The sequence below is a fragment of the Hemitrygon akajei genome, chromosome 25 (genome assembly GCF_048418815.1).
Source record: "Hemitrygon akajei chromosome 25, sHemAka1.3, whole genome shotgun sequence".
Lineage (NCBI taxonomy): Eukaryota > Metazoa > Chordata > Chondrichthyes > Myliobatiformes > Dasyatidae > Hemitrygon > Hemitrygon akajei.
Genome location: NC_133148.1, coordinates 14,421,648 through 14,449,025, shown reverse-complemented (window position 1 = coordinate 14,449,025; position 27,378 = coordinate 14,421,648). Strand labels below are relative to the sequence as shown.

The 27,378-nt window shown below is 41.7% G+C and overlaps 1 gene segment (V, D, J or C); it reads right to left on the bottom strand.

Moving 5' to 3' along the window:
- Window positions 1–2,926: 2,926 nt before the first annotated feature.
- On the bottom strand, window positions 2,927–21,171 carry LOC140716187 (Ig heavy chain C region-like). The segment is given in 5 exon segments: window positions 2,927–3,638; window positions 4,013–4,333; window positions 10,428–10,745; window positions 12,670–12,972; window positions 20,176–21,171. Coding segments are annotated over 4 exon segments (1,287 nt in total).
- Between the last annotated feature and the right edge of the window lie 6,207 nt (window positions 21,172–27,378).

Below are 27,378 nucleotides of genomic sequence, written 5' to 3'. Positions count from 1 at the left end.
TCCTGTGCTGGGGTTTCCTTGTCCAGTCCTTGAGTCTCACGTCCAGTCCTGTGCCTCTCCTCGTCCAGTATCCACGTCTTGTCCTCACCTGGTTCTGGAGTCCGAGCCCGAGTCAAGAACCAGGTTCTGGGTCCTTATCTAGTCTCTGGCTCGGAGTCCAAGCCCAGGCTCCTAGTTCCCAGTTCTATGTCCTGGTTCCGCTATCCTCGTCATGTGCTTGCCCAGGCCCAGGATTCTTGTCACACCTGGGGCCTGTGTAATGTCCAACGTCCTTTATTCCCCACTTTCCTTGCTTCCTTCTCACGCCTAATCCTGTTCCTGGTAGTTCAGTGTTTATGTCTTGCTTTTTGGTCCACTCCCCACGTTCCCATTTATCACAGGCCTATTCTTTCATTTATTAATATCCCTTCATACATTTACAATGCTGTCATTTGTATGGCCATCAGTCACTTGGTCTTCTCTGTTCTGTCAGGTGAATGGTTATTAACTGTTGTGAGGAGTTCTAAATAGAATACATTGGACCCTATTGAGCAAGACTGTACAACTCTCAAAATTCAGTTACCTGCACACGAGTCAAGAGAATACAAAACTGACTTAAGAGTACCACTTCAGATCTTCATTTGGAATTCATAATGCCGGACACAGCAACATTAGATTGAATTCGACTGCAGCTGACGCACCAATTTTTACATAACTACAGGTTCCACCCTCCTTGCAGATCAGTTAATTCTGGACACGTGATTGTCCATTGCAGTCTAAGTCGGCGTTTTCTTAAACTTGAACACTGTTCTCGTGTTGTTCACTTTGTCTGGCGCGGTAACCATATCAAGCAGGCCCTGAGCAGAATCATGCAGCCAAAGCCCGAAACCAAGTTTAGCTGATAGAAATCCCGGGGCCGAGAGGAACAGTTGGATGGATGATAGATCTCACTGAAGTGTATTTACTTAGGATATCACAGTACCATTCACAGAAAAGTCACGGGGAATATTTAACAACATATTTTTTAAAAATCATCTAAACATCTGGATTTATGTAGCATATTAATATAAATAGACGAGGAAATGTGCAGTCACTGAACTGGCTACAATGTTTGGGACCTTCACATGACTGCCAATTATTGTGCCGAGGAGCCCAAAAAGGGATCTAGCTTGAGATATCGGGTAGGGCATGACGAGATTGAGAGGGCAAGGACGAGGCTGTGAAAGCTCTCAATTTCAAGATAATTATCTTCACACAGAGACTTCGGCCGATCTATAACTCGTGTATGTCAAGATGCATAGGGAAGGTAAGTCAAATAGCCCGTCTTCTAGAACATGGTGGCATAGTCTGTGTTATATAAAATGTGAAAGACTAAAGGGCTTTTGGGAGGGCATTGCCATGTTCATGGGTGCTCAGAACTAATGCAAAGACAAGCTTTACAGGGTCAATTCAGTAGATGCAGACTAAGAAACTGGTGTTAAATAAGATCATATAATAGCGAACATGAAATCCGCTTCAGCCATTTACTAGGAACAGGGGTGGTGGCCGGCGAACGACTTTTAGGATTCGCTGATGTCGATTGTTTCGGCCTTCTCAATTCTATTGAGCACTGGATGCCGTATAATCAGTGTTAGAGGCCAAATGGAATATGGAGGTCAATACTATTTACCTGGCATCAGGTATGTTTCTGCTTGAAATCAGCAACCAAGTATCATGTACTTAATTCACAAAGAGATGAGAAGGAAATGTGATTTATAAATTTGCCAATGAAACTGCTGTCAGCAGAATTTCAGAGTGTGACAAAGAGGGGTACATCAGTGAGATTAATCAGCTGGTTGAGTGGTGCTGCAGCAACAACAGTATTCTCAACAAGAATAAGATAAATGAACTTATTGTCGACAGTCCTGACAGAACATGGAGGTCAATACTATTTACCTAGCATCAGGTATGTTTCTGCTTGAAATCAGCAACCAAGCATCATGTACTGTATCCAAGTTCTAATCGAGGAGATGGCAGTGGAAAAGGTGAGCTATTTCAAGCTCCAGGAGGTATTCTCTGAAGATCTATCCAGATCCCAAAATATGGATGTAAATAGGTAAATAAGCACGTCAGTGGCATATTTTATTAAGACCTAGAGAAGATTTGCTATATCACCAAAGACCAGACCAAATTTTTGTACAAGTCTAACATTCATAGCGTCAGCATTCTAACTGGGTAAATCGCCAGCTGGAATTTAGGCACCATTGCATGGGAACCGTAAATACTGCAGAGTGTTGTGTGCAGCTATCCATAGGCACGAGAATCCCCAACATTGAGAACATGTCAAACGGCGGTATCTCAAGGGGTTGGCAACAATCATTAAGGGCTCCCACCATCCAGGACGTGCCATCTTCTCATTACTGCCATCAGAATTACAGGGGCATGAAGGCACACACTCAACTTTTTAGGAACAGCTTCTGTTCCTTCTTCATCGGATTCTGAACAATCCATGAACCCACTAAAACTACCTCACTAATTTTCCCCCTTTATCACCACTTATTTATTTTTAAGCATCTCTTTCATATTGTATTTTATGGATTGCATTGTACTGCTGCTGCAAAACAATAAAATTCGCGACAATGTCAAAGAAAATTATTCTGATCCTGATGCTTATTCCGTGCTGTTGTCTATTGTCTATGAACCTTTTGCTTTTAAAGTTCAGATGGCAGGTACACGTGCACGAACGAGCCTATCCATCAATTCAGATCTCGAATCTAATCTCCACGAACCGCTAGGATCTGAATAACCTGAGTAATTTGCCTTATATCGTTACCTCTCTCGTCTCCCTGCCATATTTGCGACATGTGAAAAGGAAAGAATAGAAGTATACCATATATATTAATGATGCTAATATAAAAAAAAACTGAATAATGTTTTACTCTTAAGAGCAAAGATATGAACACACATGTGGAAGCCAAGTTTTCATTCTGAATTTATTTCAATATAATGTGGCGTACAGAATAAATCGCTATCTGCTATCTATTCCGCGACTTGCTAGCATCTCTGAAGTATTACATTTTCAGAATCAACGTAAGGTTAAAAATATTCTAATGCTATCGAGAGCTCATCACAATGTTATCGAACAGATGAAATTAATGGAATATTTCATTTACGGTGGGATAATCTGAAGAGTGAATGCTATGCGTGTTCGACAGTAAATCAGCAAAACGGAAACTCAAACAACTACGCAGTAAGCAAGAACCACTTCCAAGCTATTAATCATCAAATCAAGGATGATTAGACGCACGATTTAAAGCTGTCAGTTAGAACAACTGACACGTTAACTAAAGTAGGTTTACCCCGGGATTTATTAATACTTCTGACTATATTTGTTTGTAGCGACGGATGTCCAACCAAACAGCTATAGGTGGTTCCCTTCTCCCAGTCTTCTGCGCTGATCCTCAGTTTGCTGGTGACCGAGTTAGAGCCGTTTTCCTTATCGCTGTTAAACTGGATGGAGAATCCCGAATGCAAAAGGGTGTCATTAGCCATCCAACCGACGTATATATCTTCTGGATAAAAACCGGTCACGAGGCAAATTAGGGTAGCTGCTTCCTCGGCTAGAATCTCCTCAGCTGATGGGTACAAGAGGTAGGCTTTAGGGAGGTGCATTTCAGTAACTGGAAAGGAAAAAAAACATACGTTAAATTAGTTTCATCTGTGACTTGCAGATTTGTATCTTCACCAGACTCCGGATGTTCAAATATCAATAAACTCAGAAATTAGATCAGCTTTTCAACTGAAAACATATCGGCTCCAAATATAAATAAGGTGTTGCATTTGCTCTTTGTTATTAAGATACCATGTATAGTTTTACAGTTTTGTGCAGCTTCTATTCTACGTTACCACAGGTGGACATTTTTTTTTCTTCTGGATTGCTGTTACGCAACGGAATGGAGGAGATTATATTTTGAAACTCTATTGACTAGTCCATGAATGTCACTTCCAAAAAGCTTATTTGATGTGCCTCAAGACGGCAGTTAATTGCGCTTACCCTTGGACTTTTTGGTGGCGGTTTTCAGTGGTGTTGGCAGATCACGGTATTCTACGAAGCACAGGCATTCGGTTCCACTGTTCCACTCCTCTGCACTGATCTTCAGTTTGCTGATGATGACGGATTTACTTCTCCTCCACTCTGGACCGCGAGTCTCTACTCCGTTCATTCTCCGACTCCCATTTACTCGCCAGGAGACTGTGACGTCATGTAAATCTGTGTAAACCACTTCGCACACAATTGTTGCTCTCCGAAGCATCCAAATCTCTTCAAAGGAAGGCTTTTTTATGATGGCATTAATGTCTGCCACACGGCATTCTTCTGGCAAAAAAGTGGGAATGGTTATATTCATTCTGTGATGTTTCAGATGTGGATAATAACAACTATAACCAGGCCGGAGTAGCTCATAATCCCACTTACTACTCATTTCTCTGACATTTTTTTCTGCTTCGCTCATACAACTATTCTTGCCTTATCAACCTGACTCCTCTATCTTCCTTGTCTGATATCCTCATTGATTCTCCCGATTATAGATACCACAGCGCAAACAGTATACTGACATGAATTTAATAGTAAGTATTTTTTCCCATTCAGGGATGCAAACGTTCCCCCTTAGATCTTCAAAATACTGAGGGAAAACGTGGCTTCCTTCAAAGGTATTCACACAAAATTAGCAAAAGGTTTGTCTTCCAGTCCCCAGTGTGATTCTAAAAGAAGTTGATCGAAAAGAACTATTAAGCGGAAAGTTATACTCAGTTAAAACAGCAGTACTTTCTCCATTATGGACGGAGTAACACGCTCTTCGAAATAAGAAAACAAAATATAACATGCCACTGAATTCTAATAAAGAACATATTGTGTGATTAGCATTCAATACATCATTACTTTACGAACCGAGGACGGACTGCCAGTCCTTCAATATTTTCGGTCATATTTTGTGGGAGTTACTCCACTAGAAATAGGAAAATTTGCCAGTAACGTGAAACGGAAGCGGCCACGTTGACTCCGTAGGTTACCACGTGCCATAAAGTGTAATGGAACCACGTATTCGAAGGAAGGGCTTCCACTTAATTGATCTTGAAAATTATAAAACTCTGCTGCGATATATGAGCCGACACCTCCATTATTTACCACCCAACCCATTCCAGAAAAAGTATAAACTGTGATATTAAAATACAGTAACAATTGGAGGATCAATTCAGTTTCAAATGTGCACGAGTCTTTAGTAACTTTGCTTAATTACTTTTGTTTCGATTCTCGATGCAGCTAGTAAGTTCCTTGTTTACCTGCCTTGCATAGAAAATGTGAGCTATTTTCCTGAATTGCTTCAATGCTTCCGGCGAAGCATAATTTTCACAGCTGTTGGGTAGCGAGTTACAGAATATAAACCCATCGAAACTGAAAGGAAGGTGCCATACTCTATTTCCAAGTGACACCCGCGTATTTGAAGCCCCTGTCCATCATGGTATTTTGTGTTTGGGTAATACTGTCAGAGTAGCACGGGTGAATAAAAGCAGTCCATGTTGTGCATGTTAAACAGTACAGCAACCATGTACCAGAAGCGAACCCTTTCAGGGTTTACGGCCCTAAAAGCTGTGGCAAACAGGATATCACGGTGATCGATACTGGGGCCTCAGATACTCTGAATCTATTTCAATTATATTACTGGGGGATATACTGTAATATGTCTGTTTACTGGGAATACGAGCTATGTGGCATCGTGGGCTGTGGGAATGATTCTGGGCGAATTTGGTGGGATTTACACCAGATAAGTAAATTGTTAAGTACTCAGCAGATTGAATGTTACGTGGAAAACGTGAGGATACCGACCGAGGAGAAATAAATATGACGATAGTATATTTTATGAATGGTCGGAAACTGGAAAATGTTGGTGTTCGGAGTGGTCTGAATGTTCTTGTGCGTGAACCATTGAATATGCGGAGCAGATTGTTATAATTTATTTTAGTTATTGTCTAGAAATTATGTCGTAGAAATCTCACTTTGCGTCGGTGCCAGCTTTAGGATATGATCTCGATCTTCCCGCAAGGAGACATGGACTGCTTCATTTGATCAGGCATTGTGATTGGATATGTTCAATATGCTTACAAAAACGATCATCTGTGCTTATCATGGAAAGGAGTTCACTCATGAAGCTCCTGAAGGGTACTAAACTGCCCTAACCATCTAATACGACGACGTCATTGTGCTTGTATAATTGATTTTCATTATTTTCTTTGGTGCAATTAGTGGCTCCGACCTTTGCCAACCAACAACAAGGAGCCACGGTAGCGCGACGCTATTACCGCTCGGAACGTCTTGGAGTTCGGAGTTTAATGCCTGCGCTGTTCTATAAGGAGTCTGTACGTTCTCCCTGTTTTCCCCAGCTGCTCCAGAGTCAAAGAAAAACCGGGTTGGTTAATTGGGGTCATTGAGAAGCATAACTCGCATGTGTGTGTATCGCAATGGAATAAATGGAATTGCAGATGCATGAAAGAGGAGCGTGTCCAGGTAGATTGGAAGAGGATATTGGCGGGGATAAAGGCAGAGCAGAGATGGCTGAAGTTTCTGGGAATAGTTCTACAAGGCGCAGGATAGATATGTGCCACAGAGGAAGCAGTTCTCAAATGGCAGGGGCCGGCAACCGTGGCTGACAAAGGAAGATAAGGACTGCGTACAAGCCAAGGAAAGGGCATATAAGGTAGCAGAAGGGAGTAGGAATTTATATGATTGGGAAGCGTTTAAAATCAAACAAAAGACAACTAAAAAAAGCTATAAGAAGGGAAAAAGTGAAATTTGTGGACAGACTAGCCAATAATATAAAACAAGATATTATTATTTTTCAATTATATAAAGGGTAAAAGGGCGGTGAGAGGTAATATTGGACCATTAGAAAATGATGCTAGTAAGGTAGTAATGGGGACAAAGAAATGTCAGATGAATGTAATGGGTATTTTGCATCTATCTTCACTGTGGAAGACACTAGCACTGTACCAGAGGTCCATGGGCATCAGGGAGCAGGAGTGAGTGCCATTGCTATTACAAAGGAAAAAAGTGCAAGGCAAACTGAAAGTTACGTAAGTCACTTAGACCAGATGGTCTACATCCCAGAGTCCTGAAAGAGGTTGCTGAAGAAATAACGGATGCATGGGCCATGATCTTTCAAGAATCACTTGATCCTGGCATGGTCACGGAGGACCGAAAAATTGCAAATGTCACTCCACTCTTTAAGGAGGGAGGGTTATAGGCCAGTAAACCTAATCTCAGTGGTTGGGAAAGTGTGGGAATCTATTATTAAGGGTGAGGTTTTGAGGTACTTGGAGACTGATGATAAAAATAAGTCAACGTAAGTGTGGTTTCTGTGAAGGGAATTCTTGCCTGACAAATCTTTTAGAACTCTTCGAGGAAGTAACAACCAGGGTGGACAGAGGTGAGGGAGTGAAGTCATTTACTTGGATTTTTAGAAGGGGTGTTATAAGATGCCACAATTGAGGCTGCTCAACAAGATAAAACCCTATCTCTTTACCGGAAAGATGCTGGTATGGGTTCCAGAATAGCTGACAGGCAGGAGGCTGTGAATGGGAATAAAAGGAGCCTTTTTTCTGGTTGGCTGCCAGGGACTTGTGGTGTTCTTCACGGGTCAGGAATAGGACACCAGTTTTTCACATTGTTTATCAATGGTTGACATAATGGAATTGATGGCTTCGTGACAAAATTTGCGGATGATACGAAGAAAGGTGAAGGAGCAGGTAGTGCTGAGGAAGCAATGCAATTGCAGCAGGGCTTAGAGAAATTGGAATAATGGACAGAAAGGTGGCAGATGGAAGACAGTGTTGGGAAATGTATGATAATACATTTTGGCAAAAGGAACAATAGTGTGGACTATTATCTAAATGGGGAAAAGTTTCAAATATCAGAGGTGCAGAGGGACTTAGATGTCCTCGTGCAAGACTGCCAGAAGGTTCATTTACAGGTTGAGCTTGTGGTAAAGAAGGCCAATGCAACGTTGGCATTTATTTCGAGGGGAACAGAATATAACAGCAAGGAGTTTCTGTTGAGTATTTATAAGGCACTAATCAGGCCGCACTAAAAGTATTGTTAACAGTTTAGGGCCCAATATCACAGAAAGGATGTGTTTTCATTGGAGAGAGTCCAGAGGAGGTTCCCGAGGATGATTCCAGGAATGACGGGGAAAACATATGTGGAGCATATGGCAGCTTTGGGACTGTACTCACTGGAATTTAGAAGAATGCGTGTGGATCTCATTGAAACCTCCCTAATGTTGAAAGGATGAGACAGGGTGATGTGGAAAGGATGTTTTCTATGGTAGGGTATCGAGATCTGGATGGCACAGCCTCAACATTGACGGGCGACCCTTTAGAACAGACGTAAGGAGGAATTTTTTCAGCCAGAGAGTAGTAGATTTGTGGAATGCTCTGCCACAGACTGCGGAGTAGGCCGCCCGTGCATATAGTTAGGGTGGAAGTTGATCGCTTTCTGATCGGTAAGGGCATCAAAGGACATGGCGAGAAGGCAGGCTTATGGGGTTGAGTGGGATCCGGGATCAGCCATGATGGAATGGCGGAGCAGACTCGATGGGCTGAATAGCCCAATTCTGTTCCTATTTCATGGTTTTTTGGTCTTACTGTAAAATTTAACTTGCAATTAGGTTAAGGTTAATCAGGGTTGTGCAGCTTTTGGTGTGGCGTGCCTCGAAAGACAAAAATAGCCTACTCCATGCTGTATCGCTAAATGAATGTTCACTATATAATGGGATCTAATGGTCCAAGTAATTGAATGAACTATGTTGACTTTGCATCTTCCTGTGAATTACATTTCAGTTTCTCCATAAAACGGATACGTCTGAAATCCTTAAACTTCCCGCAGATAGTCGTGGATGATATTATGTTTTGATGTGAGATCTAGGCCGAGGACCATCAACACCACGCGAGAGAAAAAACTGACAGTCGTCAGGTCGAAAGTGTTCCACTCAGACGTGTTTTCTCCAGTCCTGGTCAGATGGCTGCAGATGGTACGGAGGATTTCAATACTTACTTTACTAATCGTGGAATTGAATTTAGGAGTCGAGAGGTAATGTTGCCGCTATATACGATCCTGATCAGAACCCACTTGGAGTACTGTGCTCAGTTCTGGTCGCCTTATTACAGGAAGGATGTGGAAGCCATAGAAAGTGTGCAGAGGAGATTTACAAGGACGTTGCCCGGATTGGGGAGCATGCCTTATGAGAATAGGTTGAGTGAACTTGGCCTTCTCTCCTTGGATCGATGGAGGATGAGAGGTGACCTGATAGAGATGTATAAGATGCTGAGAGGCATTGATCGTGTAGATAGTCAGAGGCGTTTTCCCAGGACTGAACTGGTTGCCACAAGAGGACAGAGGTTTATGGTGCTGGGGAGCTTGTACAGAGGAGATGTCAGGGGTAAGTTTTCTACAGTGGTGAATGCGTGGAATGGGCTGCCGGCAATGGTGGTGGAGGCAGATACGATAGGGTCTTTTAAGAGGCTTTTAGAAAGATACATGGAGCTTAGTAAAGTAGAGGGCTATAGGTATGTCTCGTAATTTTTAAGGTAGGGACATGTTCGCCATCACTTTGTGGGCCGGAGGGCCTGTATTGTGCTGTAGGTTTTCTGTGCTTCTATGACTCACATCAGTTAGTTGGACCTACATTTCTTTATTTATTCTAAGAGATAGGGCAGAATAGGGCCGTCCGGCCATTCGGGCAGCGCCGCCAGCAACTCCTGATATAACCCTGGCCTAATCACTGGACAATTTACAACGACCAATTAACTTACTAACCGGTAAATCTTTAGACTGTGGAAGGAAATCGGAGTAATAGGAGGAAATTCACGCATTGCACAGAAAAGACGTACAAAATCCTTACAGAGGATGGTCCCACCCAATTATTCACGCCAACACATCGGAGACGCATCGTTAAACCATCCTCCGTTACCTGTGAATTATTAGTATGCTAATTCGTGTGTATTGATTATACTTTAATCGAGCTTAAAAAAGTTTGTTTACATGTGTGGCCCATTAAACAATCTTCTTAGAATATAATCAGAAACGACAAAAATGGGCTCTATTCATATTGTTATTCAACAATTAATGTCCGTACATATTCCTTCAGCTTTACCCTATAGAGCTTCTATTGGTGAGACGTTAATATTATAATGCATTTTGTCTTCGCAGGTTCAACAGTGATCCGTTTGCATCTTATGAATTTTAGTTGACGCTCATATATGTTATTTTAGCAGACCATCAAAGAGGTCTGATTACTACTATACTACTTTACAATGATCGTTCCACTCTGCTCATTGCAGGCGGTTGATGCTTTTTATCTTTTGTCTGGGATATCGAACACAGAATGGATGTGTGTATATTGGCCAACCTTACTTACCTTTCGGTGTCCTGATGTTTGCTGTCACAGTAGATTTTGAAGGTGGGTGCGTGATGACACAGGAGTATCTTGCGTCATTCTTCCAATCAGCTTCAGTCAAGTAAAGGAGGCTTCTCGTGCTGAAGGTCATGTCCTGTTGAAGTGCCGTGGAGAAGCTGCTAGCGTTCGAGTAGAACGCGGCTCCGTCCTTCTGCCACAAAACGGTTATGTCATCAGGGTAGAATCCCGTTATCATGCATGTGAGTATAGCGATACCCGTAGTTAAAATCTCCTCTGGAGACGGTGGCAAGAGGCGTACCTTTGGTTCCAATGGTTTGGCTGCAAGAGAAAGTCAACCAGTATTAATCTCCAAAAACTGTCTTTCTGAAATGTGGTTGCAATGAAACGGTGCAAGTACTCAGCTGGACTTGTAGGATCTGCGGAGAAGAAACATTGCTCCCCTTTCTATTTGACAAGGTTTCTATCAATACGCTTTGTCAATTTGTTTTAGACTCCATGGTGAGCAGCCTACTTGTTAGTGAGCTGCTAAGGGTAATGGTGATAATAACTATGCTACGTGCGGCGTACCACAGTACTGTGATTTTTGTAGTTTGTGATAGAAATAACGATTTGTATGAACATATAGGAAATATAATTCCTGAGGTTATGGTTGACACTAAACTTGCTGAATCGTGAGGCTTGGTGTCTAAACCGGTGACACGACACAGATCAAATATAAAGTTACACGATCGGCGGCAGATGAACTGTAATGGCTCATTATTAAGAAACTTTTATGAACAGAGATATACTGAAGTTCAAGCCCATAGTATATAGAAAGTGGCAGCACCACTAGATGGAATGTTGGCAAATGAACATGACATACTTGCCTTCATAGATCAGGGTTTAGCATGTTAAAGTTGGGAAGCTCTGTTTTAATTTTACCAAACACTCGTGCACTCGCGTTTGAAATACGTAGTTCAGTTCTGATCGTCACTTTATAAAATGAATGTCACTGCACTGGAAAGAGTGGATATCATATTCAACTGCATGTTAATTGGACTGGAGAACCTCAATTATGGGGAGCAATTAGGTAGGCTTGTCTTGTTTTCTTTGGAGTGAAGGGAACTGAGGAGTGACCCGATAAAACCAGATACAATTATTAGCGGCAAAGATAAGCTAAATTGACAACATCGTTCCTTATTGCTAGCATGGAATCCAAAGAGAGCATATGCTTAGGTTAAGAGAAGGAGCTTTAGGGAAAGGTATATCAGAAGAAATGGCTGATATCTTGATCGTGGTCACCATATTATGAAAGTATTTGGACGATCACTGAAATAGGAAAGACAAAGAATGTTTTTGTTACTGCATTTTGGATTGAGGTAGACGTGAAACAGCATTTAACATGGTTTTCAGAGGGACATGGGTTTCCGTGTTGTGCCATTTTATGACTCTACGACGATTGAGTGTGGTAGCACAGGGATACCGCTATGAGTATGTCTGACACAAATCACATTTAATTTAGGTTTTTCAATTCTCATGTCGATAAACATGTAGGTACTAGCTACGTTGACTACTGTAACTTATTCCTAATGTGGAGGTTGAGGGTAGACTCTGTAAGGAGTTGTTGAAACTACAAAACAATTTTTTTAAATGTATAATTCCTTAGTGCCGATGCGCACTCAGTTTTACTGGGCCGAAAAGGCTGCTCCTATGTTCTAGCACCATATGTCTCCAACATTTCTGTTAACAATGCATCGGGGGTATTTTATTGGTGACGTAATTGTCGCAACGCCCGTCTTATAGCCATATAAAATAGCCATATAACCATATAACAATTACAACACGGAAACAGGCCATCTCGGCCCTTCTAGTCCGTGCCGAGCGCTTACTCTCACCTAGTCCCACCGACCTGCACTCAGCCCATAACCCTCCATTCCTTTCCTGTCCATATACCTATCCATTTTTTTTAAATGACAATATCGAACCTGCCTCTACCACTTCTACTGGAAGCTCGTTCCACACAGCTACCACTCTCTGAGTAGATAAGTTCCTCTTCGTGTAACCCCTACACTTTTGCCCTCTAACTCTCAACTCCCCTGAGTCTTCCCCTGAATTTTCTATTAACTTACGGCTCTACCAGAGGGCAACTCGCTCACAGTCATGCCTGTTTTGCTCTGCAATCTGCTGCCTGACATCCAGCACTTTCTGTTCCTCTTTCTGCATCTAGACTACTTTGCGTTTCGATTGTTCTTATTGCACCCACCTTTTGTGTTTCGTGTCCGTTTTGATAACGGAGTATCTAATTGATTGTCCTGCACCGAGCAGGAGTATTCTACCCCGCTGTCCCACTCCGCAACGCTGCTGGTCAAACGGCCGACTGTCATGTACTGGCTTCCGATCTTTGTTGCCTGTCCTATTTGAACACCATCAGCCCTTTTCTTTCCACCCACTGTCCAGGAGATGGAAACCTCAGCTGGAGTTGTGGTGATCACTTCACACACCAGTGTGGCAGTTTTGTTTATCCACATTTCTTCAACGGTAGGATCTCTGAGTAACAATGCAAAACCTAGAACACAAAATTGAGAGGATGATTTACTGATGACGAACCTGAAACTTAGCAATGATTTCAATTTAATAATAAAGAAGGGTGAAGGGACGGATACATTCAGACTTTCCCTGAAAGGACGACAGTGATAAAATACCGGAGTGGGGAAAGGGTCAGTGGCTTGTGGCAGAATAGTCAGAGGTATGGAGCTAGCCGAGGGTGGACAGAACACAGAAAGCTAGATCGTGGAAGCGAATATTAGATGGAAAAGGTGGCAAAATATGCAGCGTCTAAGGTCATTCCATGTATTTATACAAGAATGAAAGACCAGTTTACACAAAGTTCAACTGTTTGAGTCGTCGGGTGGTTGCCTCGACTACTTTCTTCCTTTAATTTATTTCTTTTCCAAAACTTTCATTATTGCATCCTGATTCCAGCCAGAGATATAATATATTCGTAAAATTTAACGTGCAACGAAATTTAAAAAGGATCGCAGAATATCTTTTACCACCCCTTGCACGTTCCTCTTTTAATCATTTATTATTATTATATTGTAACTTGTCCTTTACTGTGCCTATTGTTTTGTTTATTAATTATTATACTGTCTTGCTCTGTTTTGTGCACTTTACAGCGTCCCGTGTAGGCCTGAAGTCTGATGTAGTTTTGTGTTGTTTCACGTAGTCTCGTGTAGTTTTGTGTTGTTTCATGCAGCACCATGGTCCTGGAGGATCGTTGTTTCGTTTTAACTGTGTACTGCACCAGCAGCTATGGTTGAAATGACAATAAAAGCTACTTGACTTGACTTGATTTGGATTCCTTAGAATCGTTCAGGATACACAAATTCTATTCGATGCATTAACATGATCGGAAATCAATATTCACTGATGCAAATTGAGATATTATGACTACTGCTTCCAAGATTTGTTTGGAATTCTTACCTCTGATATTTCATTTTTGCTGACTAAACGTTCAGAATCACATTCCAGTCTGTCCCTTAACCAAACTTTATATTAACAGGCACGTCAATCTTTACTTGTCTGGTTCTTTTTAAATCGCGTTGATCACAGCCCAACAACTGTAAAACTGAGGATGAAAGTTGAAATATTTCACCTGTAAATTGGGAACTCCCTCTCACCTGACACGGTTCGTATGTCTTTGCGGATGTTGCTGCTCGTTGCAGAGTGGGATACGTGGCACGAATACACAGAACCACCGGCCCATTCATTCAGCGGCACTTTGAGCACACTTGCTGAGGTAAACGTTCTGTTTGATGTTTTAGCCGGAGGACTGGTGGTAAAGGCAGAATGTACGGTTTGTCCGTTTTTCTGCCAGATCACTGCGATGTTTTCAGGTAATTGTGTTTTCAACACAAAGCTACAATAGACTAGGTGAAATGCTCATGACACAAATCAATTCCACAAAACCCTGTGCTTTTTGTTTGTCGGTTGCAGAATAGACAAGACTGATGTTTGGTGCGATCGGTTGCCTTGGTAAAATTAACAAAAACGAAAGACGTACTCTAATAATTTGGTTAGACACTTATCACTGTCCCGTATAATATTAATCTTCAGAAACATCGTTGAAATGATTGGATTAATTTTACGCTGTTCTTCGTGACAACGTGTTAGGCATAATAACAACTGCAATACTACTTACATCTAGAACTATGTTAGCGCTTCTAAGACGTTTTGGCTGAAGGGGCGACTTAAACAACGGTATTTCATTCAGTATTGTGCTTTCAGAGCTTGCAGTGAATATTTCGTGTACCTTGAATGGTACTTTATAATTACGCCTGATAAACCCTTGGCCGTTTCAAAGGTGCTCACGAAGCAACACAGAGAAGGAAGATTGAAAATCTAGCTGCCAGAATAACAATCTTTCACTCAATGTCAGCAAGACCAAGGAGCTCATTATTGACTACAGGAGGAGAAAACCGCGGGTCCATGAGCCAGTCCTCATCTTGGGAGAGAATCACCAACTTCAAATTCCTTAACCTATCCTGAGTCCAAGCTCATAAGTGTCATTAGAAAGCTAACGTAGCAGTAGAACTGCTTTCTTAGAAGTTTGAGAAGATTCAGCATATCACCTAAAACTTTGACAAACTTATGTCGATATGCAGCAAAATATACCATTGGAAATTCCATTGCCCTTGAGTGGAAAGCCTACAAAAAGGTTGTGGATACTGCCCAGTTCATCACGAGTAAAGACCTCCACACCATTAAACACATCTACATAGATCGCTGTCACAGAAAAGCCGCATTTATCTTCGAGGACCACCATCATCCGTGCCACACTCTCTTCTCGCTACCCCCATCAGAAAGGAGGTACAGAAGCCTCAGGACTCAAACCATCAGATTCAGAAACAATTACTACCCCTTCACCATCAGGCTTTTGAACCAGAAAGGATACCTTCACTCAATTCATTCACCTGCTACTGAGCCTTTCCCACAGCCCACAGATCACTGTAAAAAAAATCATCTCATATTGTCAATATTTATTGTTTATTTATTTATTATTGTTATTTTATTTACTTTTTTAAATTGAATTGCACAGTTTGTGTTTTGCCCATTGGTTGTTCATCTTGATGTGTACCTGTTTTCATTGATTTTATTCTGTTCAATAGTATCAATGAAATTCATTTAATGTGAATACCACCAAGAAAATTAATTTCAGGCTTGTATATGATGACGTATATGTACTTTGATTATACTTTGAACTTTGTACTTTGATTATCATGATGTACGTAATACTCACAGCAAAAATATGACCAGTGCACTGCACCTCAGTGTGATATGGCAATTGTCCCGTATTGGACCGCAAAGCACTCCAGCGGGTGGTGAAAACCGCCCAGCGGAGTATAAGCACCCAGTTGCCCACCATTGAGAAAATCTACCATAACCATTGCCTGGGCTGAGCGAAAAGTATGATCAAGGATGCACCTCAGCCTAGCCATGGACCTTTTACTCTCCTCCCATCTGGTAGGTGCTACAGGAGCCTCCGCTCTCGCACTAGCAGGCTCAAGAAGAGTTTCTTCCCTGAGGCTGTGACTCTGCTGAACCTCACATCACAGCGCTAAGCAGAATTGCACCCATATTGACCTGTCCCAGTACTTTTATATTCATATGCTGTAGCACTTAATTTTTATTCACAGGTATTTTGTGAATAATACTATTCTTTCGCACTTCTGGTCAGATGCTAATTACATTTCATTGGCTTTGTATCTGTGCTCGGCGCAAAGACAATAAAGTTGAATCTAATCTAATCTGAAACGTTTCCAATCTGTCCATAGCACACAACACTGTATTTTACAATTACAATTTTCTCAAACTGCATCTTGCTGTTGATGAGTGTTGAGGTGTACTGAATGTGGGAATCAACATGGCAAGTTTACCGTGTGCCCCCTGAGATGAACCTGGAATTAGATATCATTGATCATTATACCACATTAATTCTCCAAGTCCACCCTTCCAGTTAAACATCCCGTTTTACACTACGAGAGACAATTTCCCGTACCCGGTGGGATGAAACTGAAGCAAACTCGTGAAATGCGCCGTTTGTGTCAAATCAAATTAGCCAGGAACGTGCTGGGCAGCCTGCAGCAATCGCTGTTTCCGGCGCCGACATAGCATGCTCACACTCACTAACCCTAAGCATACGGCTTTGGAATATGGAGAAAACCGGAGCACCTGGAGAAAGCACACAATGTACAAACTCCTGACAGACAGGAATTGAGCCCCAATCTTATAGCCGACATTGTAATAGCGTTATGCCAAGTGCTCGCTAGAATAACGTGGATAGATGTTGGGTCCCGAATATTTATAATTAGTCTAAACGATAAGGACGAAGGAAACGTGGATATTTAGAAAGAGGTTTGGAGAAGCAGAAGGCACATGGTAACTCAGCAGTTAGCGCAATGCTATTGCAGCTCGGCGGGTCTTATTTTGGAGTTAGATTCCGGCGCCATGTCTAAGGAGTTTGCTCGGTCTCCCCGACACCGTGTGGGTTTCCTCCCGATACTCTCATTAACTCCTATAGTGGAAAGACAGACCAGTTAGTAAATTGTCCTTTGATTAGGTTAGGGTTAAATAGGAAAGTTACAGGGTGGCGTTACTAGTTGCAAAAGGAAGTCCTTTCTGTGCTGTATCTCTGAATAAAATAAAAGCAACAAACGAAAAGAAAAGAAACAAGTGTTTCGATCTACCGAACGTGTGCAGAACTTGTACCAGTTACTTACACTGATTCTACATGAATCTATTTTGGTTTCTTCGCCTCCACAATCACATCAATTCCACCCAAGTTCTATCATTGTTCTAAGCACTGTGAACAATATTCTTTTGAAAATTAACTAAACAATTGCACGTCTTTCGGATGTGGCAGGAAACTGGAGCATAAATATGAGGTCCCTCTTTTATGACAGAGTCCAGGTAAAGATATCTTTTCTATTGTATTGTATTACAGATATTGAAATTACTTATATGCAGTAGAAGGATATTGCAATACTTTTTATGGAGAGATGGATGCGTACATACAAAGGGCAATCACATATCATGGGTGGGGAGTGAAGGCTAGAGCACATAATAAGACTGACGACGGTGAAGTGGAGAAGTAGGATTAGCGACAGCATGGTCAGGTCCATTTCATAATTTGTATATTTGCATTCTTGCCTTGAATGTTCATGTCAGCAAAGGAGTCAGAGGCCAAGGATGAATAGAGCTGTTGGGTAGATTTAATTAAATCTTTGGACCGGTTGAGGGTAATGGGATGAGGAATCACATCCATAATGTTGCTGGGGTGATGAAGTCACTGTCTGAAGGCTGCGTGCAGGAAAAAACCGTGATCCTATTTGGAAAATACATGGATCCCTACAGTTTGCAGGATGGAGGAGGTTGGGCTTACATTGGATACTATGAGATTAAAAGCGTCATCCATTCTGGGCCTTCTTACGCATGTCTGTGCCAATAGCCACCTCTCAATCACCTGCGCAGTTTACTTGAGGTGGGCAAGTGAACAAATAAAAACGAGGAAGCGACAAGCAGAGCAGTCATTGTGTGAGTGGACCAGTGTTGGAGTGGGGAGGATCTGACTCACCAGGCTTGAGCGACAACCCGCTTGAGCGAGGCAAGTATCTGGTTATTTTCTTCTTCTACAATCTTCCTCGGTTGGTACAGAGAGCAGTGAGCATTGCTCCAGGGACGTGTTGTGTTCTTTGTGTGAGAATTGGAACACTGGGAGACCTCCAGCCTTCTGGATAACCACATCTGCATCAGTTTAACCGAAATGCAGCTCCTCAGACAACCTGCTCGTTGACCTTCGGCTCATACGGGAAAATGAGGAGGTGAGACATAGCACCTACAGGAAGTGGTCACCCCGAAGCTGGGTGACTGTCAGGAGAAGGAAAGAAAATGGGCAGCCAATGCAGAATACCTCTGTGGCTGTTCCCCTCAATAATAAGTACACCACTTTCGAGTGTGTGTGTGTGTGTGTGTGCGTGCGTGTGTGTGTGTGTGTGTGTGTGTGTGTGTGTGTGTGTGTGTGGTGCACTACGACGACCTACCAGCAGGGGGGAAACCGCAGCGATAGGGGTTCTGGCACTGCATCTGCTGCTATGGTTCAAAAGGAAAGGGGGCAGAAGAGGACTGAACTAGTGATAGGAACAGTTGACGCCAGAATCTATGGACACGATAGAGACACCCAGATGGTATGTTGCTTCCTAAGTGCAAGTTTCAGAGACTTCTCAGAATGGATCCAGAGGATTTTAAGTGGGGAAGATGAGCAGCCAGAAGTCTGGGTATGTAGTAACACCAATGGCATAGGTAGGAAAAGGGAGGAGTCCTGAAGAGAGAATTGAAGCTGCTAAGTAAAAAGCTGAAAACCAGGACCTCTAGTGTTGAACTGTACTCTCTGGAGTTCTGCCTGTGCTACGCCACAGTGAAATTCAAAATAGGATGGTCTAGCAGATGAATGTATGGTTGAGGAACTAGTGCAGGGGCACTGTTGAAGATTTATGGATCTTTGGGATCCCTTCTGGATGACCAACACAATAGGAGCGTGTTTGGGGACCAGTATACTTGCGAGAATGTTTACAAGAGCTGTTGAAGAGGGTTTCAACTAACTTGGCGAGGTGATGGGAGACGGTGAGATAGTGCTGAGGATGTGGCAGCTGGTATGCAAGCAGAGGCAGTGTGCAGCGGGATTTTCAAGAAGGTCAGATAGATGATTGGGCAAAGTTACAGAGAGTGAGTTGCAGTGTAACAGGGGGACAAATGGAAAAATGTTGACGAATACTGGACAGAAGATCTTATATTTGAATGCACGCAGTTTGTGAAATAAGGTAGATGATTTGTAGCGCAGTTTGAGACTGGCAGATATAACGATGTAGGCATCACTGAGTCATGGCTGAAAGTAGATTATAGTTGTGAGCTTAACGTCCAAGGATACACCTTGTATGGAAAGAACAGAAAGGTAGGCAGAAGGGATGGCGTGATTCTGTTGGGAAAAAAAATGAAATTCAGTCCTGAGAAAGAGGTAATATAGGATCGAAGATGTAGAATCGTTATAGCTAGTTTAAGTGCTTTTTAGACGACGATATGTGTTTCTAAATAAACGATATTTTATTCTATTCCAGCAATGTATCAAGTTGTTTTCACTACGAGTTTATGATTCAACTTCCCTGCCAAGTATCAAATGATTAAAATACAGTTTATATTTCTGGCGACCCCTTTGTGCACTATTTCATCTTCAAACTTCTTTCGTATTTGGGTTCACTTTACACACTCAATCTTCATATATTTGAACTAATAAAGAGGTTTTCTCTAATATTGGTAGCGCACGGCAATGTAGGTCATGTCTGCGACAGTGGGAAGCTAATCGGCACTCAAATATACAAATATATGAAAAATCGCATTATATCAATGAATCAGGTAACACTTTAAAGTTACTCTCGGGGGAGGCGTGCAGCAGGTCGAGGGTAATTGATGCGCTTCGATTTGTAAAATACTCCAAGTTCAGTTTTCTTCCTTTAAGCCAACGAAAGAATTATCTTGGGAGGAAAGGCGAGTATCTAATTTCTTCTGGGACATCTCAGCGAGTTAGCATTTTTCTATTTGCAAAAGTACATTATGATATTGCACTACACCGTTTGTATCCTTTAAGTGAGAATCTAATTGCCCTTCTCATCGGGGAACATATGCTCTTGCCCAAAATGTAATGAAAAATGTCACTTACCAGCTTTCACAGTCAGCTTTGTGCCACCTCCGTACTCGGTACACAATGATTTACTTCCTATTCATCCCAATGCGGAAAGTGATCATTAACAGTGAACTATAGAGGTAGGTCTTCCAGAATAAGACAGAAACAAAAGGCTTAACAATATATTCTATTTGTCAATGGGTTTCAATTTCTTTCAGTTTTCATCTGCCTTTCTGTTTATTCGGTGCATTAAAAGGGCTTGTGTTATTGAAACGGGAATTTTGGTGATTAAGTACCAAGGAATGTAGGTGGAATTCAACCCAAAGAAGAAGTATCGTTTTAAAATTATGCCGAGCAACATCGATGAACGTAAAGGCACAGTTTGTAATCCCACTTACAAATCGACGAACAAAATAAAACTGTCCCGGAGGTTTGTGCTATGGCTTAGACGACTGTGGCACTGTTTTGACACATCATTTCACGTGAGCACAATAACCTCACTGTTGTAAATAGTGTATAAATCCGTCAAGTAATCCTATACCTCCATGATATGAGGGAACTGGACATGAATGAAAAGGTTTTATTGGCTTCCGTCGATAATAACTCTCAGCCAGGCAGATATCAAGGAAAATACCAAGCTTTGTTATTCATATGATTATAACATTTATATTACAATTACACAAGTATATAGAGCAAGGCTCCATTATGCATACCAGTGTCTGGCAGAGGCAGAATGTTTGGCAGCGAAAAGTTTTAGTCGCTGAAGGAATGTCTTGCATTCGTTTTGCATTAAGAATTGCGGAGGAGATTTATGTATGACGGGGATTGAAGATTCATCACTGTGACACGTTTGTTGACACAGTCACTGATGCTAGTACTAAAAGGTTCCTTGTACATCAATACTAGATCATGTGGTCACGGCGCAAATTACAATCTTGCTTAACGCCGTTTTTATTCCGCACAGCTACTTTTATAGCCAATAATCTCTCGAAAATGGCGTCTGCATTGTACAGTTCAGAAACGGGTTAGCATTGTCCTTTCTCCAATTACCAAATGCATTGGTGATTTTTGAATTGCAGAGTCTGTGCTTTGGATCACTGTGGCAGTCTTTATCTGCACAGTGGTTCATTCAATAGCAATAATGTCTCCATTTGCATAACTCTGGAAGGACAAAGTGACGCTGCACCTCCAACTGTGCCCACTTGGATATGTGCGGCATAGTGACTGTCGCTAACGTTTTATAAACCAACCCTCGCACTACAGTGTAATCCGTTACTGCTCAGCAATTTTCTTCCGCAAAAGACCGAAGCAATCATAGTTTCTCGCGTGAAAGATTTTCCAACGTATTTGAATAGGCTTGTGCTCAAGTTTGTTACTGTGGTAGTGGAGAGCATAGCAGAAATACGTGGCTGTATCTTCAGCAATTAGATTCGTGATCTGCAGGGAAAAGGACTTTGCTTGCTTGTTGATAGATTCCGCATATCGTCCTCCAATCGATAAGCTTTCATTATTGGTTTGACCGGGTCTTTGGCGGTACCAATATGTGCTATTCAGGTCACAGGAAGCATTTTTTAAAACACAGTTGATGGTCAGATTTTCGCCTGTTTGTTTTTTTGCTTCTGTTGGTGTCTGTTCTACCCATGCACTGAAGGCATCTGAGGGAAGGAAAACAAATTTAATCATCACATATCTGAAGCAGCACAGGATGTAACATAAAATGAAATTTGTTTACGCAACGGCAAAATAGTAATCATTATTCTCTTTAAAAATGAACTGCAAGTACCCGGTAACCACGCTAAAAATATCAGAACACAGAAAATATTCATGGTTTCTTCACCACCAGAAAGCCTGTTAAGTAGAGTAGGTTCCAGACATCAGCGTCGGCTGTCTGTGCAACCTTGTGAAGGAGCGAAGACTTAATAAGCCTCGAGAGTCTGGGCTCATTTGCATAATGCAGAAGGCGTATTAACTGTGATTATAGCTCGGTTAATGATATTCATTATATCCGATATTTCCATAATTACATCGGTGAAATATATGAGCACAAACGTATGGATAGAGATATAGAGAAAGATCTCCATCCGCACTGAATGTATTTCCATTCTTCTTTGCTTTATTATCTGGAGAGGGCTTCAAAAATGTGTTAAAAGCATCCATGAGTAACCGTCAACTTGAGACAGCAAATGCACTAAAAGCCATTCGTTTAATCACCATGAATAACTAAATAATATTCCTGTTGTTGCACATTACTGTCTTGCGGTCCTTCGTCTGTTCAACATCGGTAGTCAACATGAATCTGAGGCCAGCCGTAGTTAGAAAACTGACCCTAAGTTTATTGTCAATGGTGGTGTCTTAGAATTCGCTTGCAGTGTATGTGCGTAATAATGAAGCAACACACAAGATTCTGGAGGAATTCGGCTAGACAGAAAACATTACTGCGAAAGAAGAATTCAGATGTGCCTCATTTAGGGCATTAATCCGGGTCATTTATGGTCAGGGAAAACACTACAGTTAGATTTAGGGACGAAGATCCCGTGAGGTTGTTTACTTTAAAGATATTTGTTCGAAATTCGAATAACGTGGCAAAATACGACACACACTCCATTATGAAGTGAAGGGTAGAAGCAGATGGGCAACGAATGTGAATAATTATCAACCTCTGAAGGTCAATATTACTCATAAAACTCTGTAACTTGAATGGAATATACAACTTCTAAGGAACCTTCGATGGCGACAGGCGTGGCAAATTTAGTCAATAAGAAAAATAAAACATTCATAATGTTTAGGAGGATAACATCGAACAGTGATACCGAGAAAATATAAAGAAACCCGAAAAGACGTTCAGTATTAAATTAGGAGACAGAGGGTACTATAATCATATTTTGGCAAGGCGGACATATGTATCAAGAGACGGGGATAACTAGGACGAGGATAGAACCACTGACAGAAAAAGTAGGAAGCATGTTTTTGGAGAGACAGCAGTGCGGTTCTAAATGTGCTTTTTGCGTCGGTTTTCACCAAGGAGAAATCTTTACAGGATAGTGAGATCAGAGTGGAGCATGCTAAGATGGTAGGAAATTTTAATAAAGAAATAGGTAACGTTAGATCACTTTGAAATCATTACGTTGAAGTCTTCTGGAGAGCGGCGATAGGTGCAATTACCGTTGACCAACAACGTTGTTTAAGTTCAAGTTCATTGTCATTTGACTGTACAACCCAAATAATATAACATTCAGTACAGTTAGACCACAGTGCTTCAACACAACAGATATCACACAGCACGTCAACCAATGTATTATACTATAAATGAGTTAATAAAATATAATTGAAAGTGTATGTTGTAAAACGCAGCACAGGTAACCAGTAAACAGCTCTCAGTCCTAGTAACGGGACCTCAATTGTGGCAGAGTATTCATAAGTCTCACAGCGTTCAGGACAAAACCTGTTACCCTGTCTGGCAGACCTACTCCTGACGCTTCTTTACCTCCTTCCGGATGGAAGTGGGACTTAGAGATTGTGGGTTGGGTGGTATTGATCCACAAAAATGCTTCTGCTAAAGGTCATATATTGGTTGGGGTGGCTTGTGGGAGACCTCCACTGATCCTTTCAGTTGGTTTTGTTGTCTTGTGATCTTGCGCCCTGATGCCTTGGAGCTTTGATACCACACAATGATGCAGCCAATATGACACTCGATGGCACTTCTGTAGAAATCTGTTAGAATGGCAGCGGGAGCCTTGCAAGCCTCAAGTTCGCATGAAAGAGCTGCTGCGCCTTCCTAACTAGTGAAGAGTTGTTGTACGTCCAGGGTAGATAGAAAGTTATGTGCACACTGAGAAACTTTGCGCTGTTGTATCTCTCTCTCCATGGCATAGCCAAAGGTGTGCCATGGAGAGAGGTCCACCTGTGCCTTCTTGAAGACCACAATAATCTCTTTCGACTTGTCCACCTTGAGACTCAGAATGTTATTCTAGCAACATTTGGCATGCCTCTATACCCCATCTCTGAATGCTGATTCGTGATTGTTGCTGATGAAGCCATCCACTTTAGTATCATCGGTGAAGCTGGTGATGCGGGTTGAGATGCATCAGGCAGTGCAGCCGTGAGCCTGAAGCGTGAACAGCAGGCTAAGAATACAACCATGGGGGCATCAGTGCTCAGCATGATGGAGCTTGAAATGTTCCAGCCAACACGGACTGATTGGGGTTTTTCCATCAAGGCGTCCAACGTCCAGTTACCGAGAGGGGTGTTGAGTTCCAACAAGGACAACTCAGCCACCAACTGCTGTGGGATGATAATATTAAACATCGAGCTGCAGTCAATGAAAAACATTCTGGAGTACGAGGCATTCTTTTCCAGGTGGACAAGTGTCTATGGCACCATCAATGGCATATCAGTTTGAGCTGTAGGCGAACTTGAAATGGTCCAATGCAGCTAGGAGGCAGGATTTTATGTATTCCATTACTCAGCCGCTCAAACCACTTCGTGATTATTGAAGTCAGTGCCACTGGGCGACAGTCATTTCCATCAGTTATTGTTGCTTTCGGGGGTATCGATAGATGGTGGTTGCCTCGAAACGTGCAGGGCCAGTGGACTGTTTCAGACAAATAGAAAGATCTCCGTTAAGATCCCTGTCAGCTGGGCTGCCCAGATCCTTAGTGCCTGCCCAGGTATGTTGTCCAGACCTGCAGCATTGCATGGATTTACCCTAGATAGGGTTCTCCTCGCCTCAGCTGCCGCCAGTCATGGTGGATGTTCGCCGGAAAGAGAGGGACCTTACTATGATGTCGCATCATTTAATTGGTCAAATCGTGGATAGAAGAAATTCAGCCCATTAAGAAGGAGGGCATCATCGTTGTTGATGAACCGTGTTGACTTACAATTGGTAATGCTTTGTATAACTTGTATTTTTGCATCTCAAGGAAGGTGTGTGTAGCCAGTGTTGTTCCTTTGTCCAAGAATGGAGATGGCGATAATCTGGAAATAATAGATTGGTGGGTCTCATGTCCGTGGTAGGGAAACTAATGAAGATGATTCTTAGGGACAGAACTTATAAGCATTTGGAAAAACATGGCCTAATTAGGGATGGTCAGAATGGCGTTGTGCAAAGGCAGATCATGTCTGAGTAACATCATTGAGGTTTTCGAGAAGATGGAGGTGATTGGTACAGATAGAGATAGAATATGTCTACGTAGGTTTCAGTGAGATATTCGACAAGACCATTCTTGGGAAACTCGTATAGAATATTAAGAAGCACTGCATCCCGAGCGACTTGGCCGTTTGCATTCATAATTGTGTTGTATACAGAAGACAGAGTGTAGCAATCAATGGCTCTTATTCTAGTTGCAAGTATGTCAGTAACGTTCTTCTGTTCTAGGATTTTCGATGTTTGTGATTATATATACATACATATCGCTTTAACACAACCGTAGATGTGTGGAATAGTAAGTTTGTGGATGCAGGAAGGTAGGTGCTATTATGGATAATACAGAGGTTTGCCAAATGTTAGAACAGAAAATAGATCAGTTGCAGAAATGGTCAGAGAAAACTCAGACAGAGCTTTAGCCCTGCAAATATAGATGCTGCAGTCCTGAAGATCTAATGTAAAGTCCCATCTACACAGTTAGCGACAGGACACTTTCAGAATTGGAGGTACAGAGCGATCATGGGAATCCATGTCGACATCTCACAGTTGCAGCCCATTTGATAGGATAGTAAAGAAGATAAATGTCATGTTTCCCTTTATTAATCAGAGAACTGTTTTCAAGCAGCGGAAAGTAATGTTTCAGTAATGCAGAAGAGGTTTAGGAAAATGCTGTCTGGATTAGAGGGTATGGGGTATAAGGAGAGCTTGGGAAACTGAAATTGTTTACTCTTGACTAACGTGGCAAGAGAAAACCTGAGAGCATTTATAAAGTTATGGGAAGCATTGAAAGACAAAGCAGCCGAAATATTTTCCACAGGATCGAAATGTGTAGTGCTAGAGGACATATATTTATGGTTTGAGGGAAATTTGAAAAGAGATATGCGGTGCGTGTGTTTTACATGGCGAGTGATGTGTGTCTGGAATGCTCGACGAAGGTTGATGGCAGATACAGATACAAATGGAGATATTCAGGATGGTCTTGCACAGGCACATGAAAATACGGAGAATTCTATGTGCGTGTATGGGGGGCGTGTGAATCATGTGCTGGCCGAACGGATGAGTATAATTATGCATTATTAGGTGAATTAGAATTAAAAGTTCAGATTATTAACACTAACAATCAAATAAAATGACTTGAACTTATTATCATAAGCGTAGTATATAAAAGCCAGATTAGCAATCATTATAGATTTTGTTTCTGTTTGACCCATCATTATAGATCATAAGGTTTTTTTTTCTGATTTTACATTGGTACAGTGGCTTTAGTAGTTTCAAACTGATATACTCTGGAAATCAGACCAAATTGACGAAATATAGGGAAAAACTAACGATGAGACGTAAGTCGTCCTTCTGAAGATCTCAGATTAAAGATTCAATCACAAATAAGAGAAGATCTGCAGATGCTGGAGATCAAATCAACACACATAAAATGCTGGAGGAACTCAGCAGGCCAGACAGCATCTATGGCTGTAACCCGGAACATTGACTGTACTTTCCATGGATGCTGGTTACCTGCTCGGATTAATGATTGATGTAGTGAAAATAACTTCTGCAATTATGTCTTGACACCAGATAGATTGAAAGCAGCAGTCTCCAGTAGATTACGAATCTAAACTGTGGCTCGTTAATTACAAGGTTATATTTAAGTGAATTGGGCATTAATCAAGGAAAGTTTAGTAGATTCAATGCGCGAATCAGAACATATCTTTACGTTCAACATATGCTTGGAGAGCAAAATGAAGGAAAGACGCTGCCTGCTTCCGAAGAAAGATTGATGTGAAGAGAAATGTCTCCCTTGCTCTGGGTAAAAATCAGAATAAACTTGTTACATTTCGTCACCAAATCCCCAAATTACTACTTTTCGGAATGTAGAATGCATAATACGAAGAGTGCTTCAAACAATAATATTCATCACTTTTGTATTCCAACTTTGCAAAAAGCTCTTGGAATCTATGATGATTTCACACAAAAGTTGACATTGTAATTCTTTGAGGAAATATGTTCCATGCCTTACAGTCTTATGGTTTTTTATATCTAAAGCGTTGAACTTTAAAAACGATGTGTACCAGATAATCAATCGAAAGGCCCTCCCACAT